This window comes from Nanorana parkeri, unplaced genomic scaffold (genome assembly GCF_000935625.1).
Source record: "Nanorana parkeri isolate BGI_ZX_2015 unplaced genomic scaffold, ASM93562v1 scaffold1655, whole genome shotgun sequence".
Lineage (NCBI taxonomy): Eukaryota > Metazoa > Chordata > Amphibia > Anura > Dicroglossidae > Nanorana > Nanorana parkeri.
Window position 1 is genome coordinate 198,290 of NW_017307923.1, and position 5,356 is coordinate 203,645.

General features: G+C 38.6%; 1 protein-coding gene across 1 annotated transcript in view; it reads right to left on the minus strand.

Annotated features, from left to right (window-relative positions):
• The window catches only part of INO80C (INO80 complex subunit C), a 19,707-nt gene that overhangs the window by 5,509 nt on the left and 8,842 nt on the right, over positions 1-5,356 (minus strand). Inside the window, exons 2-3 of the mRNA XM_018571031.1 lie at positions 5,220-5,331; positions 3,341-3,408 (exon numbers count right to left, since the gene is read on the minus strand). Coding sequence (XP_018426533.1) covers positions 3,341-3,408; positions 5,220-5,331 — 180 coding nt within the window. The remainder of the gene's footprint in view (positions 1-3,340; positions 3,409-5,219; positions 5,332-5,356) is intronic.

Sequence of the window (5,356 nt, forward strand, 5' to 3'; positions counted from 1 at the left end):
TATATATATATATATATATATACACACACACACATACATATACATACACACACACAAAACATTTATGTTTATATCCTGTAAATCTTCAATAAATGTATTCAGTGACTTCCAAACAACAGTGGCTACTTTCAGTTTGTGTGTAATACAGGCAAGGATAGTAATGATTTTTTTCAAGATTTTTTTTTTTTCTTCACGTTACCCATCAGATGGGTACCATTGCCATGATTTGAGGGAAGAAGGGTGCTGAATTGTTCAAAAAGAAGACTGTCAACTATCAAAGTAATGCAGGGATATTTAGGGCCCATGCATTCTATGCTGCACTAAGCCGCAATATGTTCTTGTGCAATATGGTGCATTGTAGCGCAGAGTGTTTATGTTGTGTTTACATTCAGTGGCGTTACAACGCACATAATGTGCATTACCGAAGCATGCATGTGTGAATGGGCCCTTATGTATGGCTGTAATAATATAGCGGCTAACAAGAAAATTGGTCAAAAATGCCATTTCCCCCCCCCTCTTTTGTTTGAATGGTAAAATTATACTTACTAATGTATTCCCAGAATTAGTTTTGATAACAAAAACTTTAAAATAATCATGCAACAAACATATATCTTTAAAAATATGTTATCTCCCTAGATGAAATCTCGTTATTCTGGACAGTGTTCGTTCAGTGTTTATTATGATAACACTTTTTGCTCAACAGATGTTAATGTTTAACCATTTGCCGTCCGCCCGTTGTAAAAAAACTGACGGACGGCACTGCAGCAATGGCAGGTTGCCCGACCCCTCACCTTGAATCCCGGGATCCGCTGCCCCATCTGCGGCCCGGGACCGGCTCGGAGGGCGTCAGGAGGAAGAGGAAGGGAGATCAGCTCCTTGCTGACCTCCCTCCGGGCTGTGAATGCAGAAGTCATGTGTGTTACATCACTTCCGCATTCACCTGTCAGTCATCTGGCTGCTATAGCCAGAGAAAAGAAGCTGATGAAGCAGATCTCTGCTTCAACAGCTTCTTTTGGGGTCCACAGGTGACATTAGGGGTCCTAGAGACCCCTAATGTCTCCATAAAGAGGACCTGTCAGTGTGCCTTTGCTATTATATAGGGGGATTGTTACCCCCCTATATAATAGCAATAACAATAAGTGCAAAAAAAGTGTATATATATACATACATACATACATACATACATACATACATACATATATAAAAATGAAAAAAATAAGTCACAAAAAAAGTGAAAAAAACCCCCCCAAAATGTTTAACTCCCCACATTTACCTATAAACGTAAATACGCGTCCGGTGCCCCAGCGCACAAAAGATGGGAAGGGGGTTTTACACACCGCGGATGTCAACTGGTTATTTAGTGCAGCCAAGTAAAGCTACAATCAGAAAACAACAAAAAAAAATAGCAAGCAATCTGCAAAAAAAAAAAAAAAATCAGTTCACAGATTGAGCTCAATAGTGTTTAGCAGATAAATAGTTGAATACCACAAGTGAATAACTGTGGAAGCATATACATAGTCTTCTAGCACTGAGACAGATTCTAAACATGACTAACTTGCTTATCAAATCATCTTTGCTGTAAGATTAACAAGTTACAAACCCCATTTAGCAGATAAATATGATTTGTATATAAAGTAAAACTTAAAATACTACCTAAATGTTTGCGTAATTACAAAAGAGCCAACCTAAGTTATAAAATATTATGTGCTATAAACTTGAACAGACAGGTTCATTCCCGAAAGGATATGACTTGCAAATATATGGCTTCAGCTAAATTATATTTACATCTCATTAAAATGTCTGAACAGTACAAGCAGGATACTTGGCCTTCAAATGAATTTATGCCACATAACAAAAACTAAACTATGTTTTGATCACCATCTCTGCTTGTATATCAGTGAAGTCAAAAGCATTTTAAAGCCACCTTGTGATGTTAACATAAATAATGTTTTACTTAGTCTGGGGAAAAAGAAAAAGAAAAAAAAGTAGAAATCGTCTTTCATTTGAGTGTTCAATAAATCACATGGAAGTCTTGAAAACCAGTGGTTGCCAGGTTTGCAAGACATAAAGTGGTTTTGTCTTACAAACTTGCAGCCCTAGAAGAATTTCCTATACTCACCAGAGTGGTATGGGCAAAAACCAAACAAAGCCACATGGCACGTCGAGGCACGTTTGTGCGCTTTTGGTATGCGTCAGCCCAAGCGTGTTGCATATTTCTAACGCGTTGCATGAACGCACGCCAATTCACGAGCTTTGGCACACGTTCACACAATGCCAGAGTGTGAAGGGAGCCCTACAATCAAACCAGAACATTACATTATCACTCAATTTAGTTTGTTGACTCCTTGCTTTAAGTTCCAGCTGTCACAGTGGTTGCATGATCAGCAGCCCATCTTACCAGCTCCAGTTAAAAACAATGACCGGGAGCGGTTGGTGACAGCTCGGTAACAAAGCTGGGGGGGGGGGCGTGATGGAGCAGGGTCTCAGCACAAAACTGTGAGCCTGGTCATATACATAAATGTGGTGACAAGGCATAAAGCCCACTGCCAAGCCGAAACATATGTGTACAGCTGCCAGCAATAGGTTCAACTGTATGTAAAGGAAAAGCAAGCATATTTACGGCTATGCATACACTTTAAGTCACTTAATAGATTTGATTTCTTTATTTTACACAAGAGTACAGTTTAAAGTCTACACACATTTGTTCTGAATTAACAATACCGTTTTTTTTCATTGATAAACAATCGGGCTTCTATCATGGGAAGTAAAAAAAAAAAAAAAAATATCAGTTAAACCCACTTAACTCTACAGGCTCTGTGTTTCCATAGAATATATGGTTTGGAACGGGGAATGAGGTTTTAAATTTCAAAGCTGCCAGAAAAAAAATAGCAAATAAATTTAAAAAAGAAAAACAAAAACCAAAAAAATGGTACCACCACTTGAGGCATACAATTAGGAAGTAGAGACGGACTGACACTCCCTACATATATTTTGTAAGAAATAGCCAAGTACTTTTATTCAGGTGCATCTATGTGGTCATGTGACGGCTCAATCCCCTTTCTCTGTGGCAGGTGCGAGTAATCACCTATAGCTCTATGGACGCCAGTGTGATGATATCGCTGCAATTCAACAGTGTTGTTGGCCCTCCACAGGAACCAAAGGATACACAGCAGCACTGGCAAGATCAACAGATAATGTAATAATAGATTGGATATCTAAAGCATGTAGCGGATTTAGGAATCCTTAATAGAACCCTCCATTTTAAAGACAGACACAGCCTAATAAAACTTCTAGTAGACAAAACTAACAAAATATATGTTTGCTTGCACCCATTACTTACAGGAAGTCCTGATATATCGGAATACTTCTTTGAAGGTTTGCATGACGGTGGCGCATCAATATGAAAATCTGATTAAAAAACAAAACATAAAATGGTATCTGTAAGACTATATAAATGTATCTAATCTTTATCATAATTGCCTCTGCATTAGATTATCACTGGTTTTAGTAATAACTTAATACCTAGATCTGAAAGTAGAAGTCTAGGAAATTGCCTGGTGGGCCGGATTCGGCCCCTGGGCCTTGCTTTTGACACATGTGATCTAAATAATGTTAGACTGTATATTAGAACCACACAGGAGACGTGCTCTTTTACATATACACCACAAATTCTAAATTCCTCCCACCCTCTGCAGCAACTAACAAATCATTTGTAGTCTGTACATAGCCAGCGTAGTGATCCTCTTCTTCAACGTTCCCAGCTTGGACCAACAATCTGTAAACAAACATGTCAGGAGAATAATTGTCATCTCCATCTCTATCTTTTAATACTCTGGGCAAAGCCTTTGTCTTTCAAGGCATTCCAAATGCTAGATTACAAAGCAAGCTGTAGTGCTTGAAAAGATCCCTGCAAATGTCTTGGACAAGACCACACTTTTAATTCACAGGTATAAAATTTGCTGCCATGTGGAAAGGAAGAAGTTAAGGGTGCTTTCCTCAATTCTTGAAAAGTTTAGCGAGGCAGTCTAATCGCCTTTACTGTAGCATAAAATTGATTTACACACTACTCAAGACCAGTGGTTTGCATAATGGGCACATGCCTCCCCACCTATACCCGGTTTCCCTGATAATAAGACCTAGTACTATTTTTGGGAATTACTAAAATATAAGACCTACCCCGAAAATAAGACCTAGTTGTGACCATTTCCAGGGCTGGTGGTGGCATAAGGGGGAACCTGAAGAGCCACGCGAGAGAATCAGCGGTGCCAATGAAGCCAGCACTAGAGGAAGCGAGGCGGCAGCACAGGGAGCAGAGCCGCATATGCTGATGTTTCCTCTATAGCGCCGACTCCTGTCACAGGCAGAGTGATACCAAATGCACTCCGCCTGTGAGGAATTGATAGTGAAAGTGTGCTTCACTTTTTCTTATTACCAAATTGCTCTTGGAAAGGTATGGCACCCCTGATCACCCTATTCTTAACTTTGCCATTTTGGATTATTTAATTTGGATTTGCATTAAATTTGGATTGTTTACATTAAAAAAAATAAGACTTACCCCGAAAATAAGACCTAATGTGTTTTTTTGATCCAAAAAAAAAATATAAGACAGTGTCTTATTCGGGGAGACACAGTAGTTCTACTGCATACACCTGATCACATAGTAATGGCCTAAGGGATCCATCTTGGCACATATGTCATCATCCTCCATACTAGGGCTGCAACGAATGATTATATTCATAAAATCGATTATTTTTTTATTTAAATCGAATGGAAAAAAAATACCATCCTTAATTGAAAATGAAATACACAAATGCAGTGTTTCAAAGTTTACTTTAGAATAAAACCGCATGCACATTTTTATGCAATTGCACTGGAACACATGGCATTGCTGTGAATATTTTGTAAATATTTACACTAAAAGGATTACAACAATAATACTAATTTTATTATTCCCTTCAAAGCTAATATGGTTACATCACTAAGCAGTGAGGCTTGGACCATGGATCATTTTTGGTGTGCCTGGAGCAGCAGACTACAAGCTGAACCAATGCATAAAATAAATACAAGATAGCAATTTCTGCTCTATGTTAAGCTGATCTTTCTTATACTGTAAAGACAATCAAATGCCTAACAGAGGAAAGTGATGTAAGTCAGCATAGCTCCAGTGAAAGTTATTTGTTGGATTTTAATTATTTAGAAATACATGCAAAGCAGCTTACAGCTCGGATCATTTAGTTGCCATGGCAATGCCCTTTCTAACGCAAGAATCTGTTTCAGGTTCTTCCAGGTCCTGTTCTTCTTGCCAGCTGCAGCTCCTCCAATTCCTGAATGCTGCCGAAGAAAAACATGTTTAAAA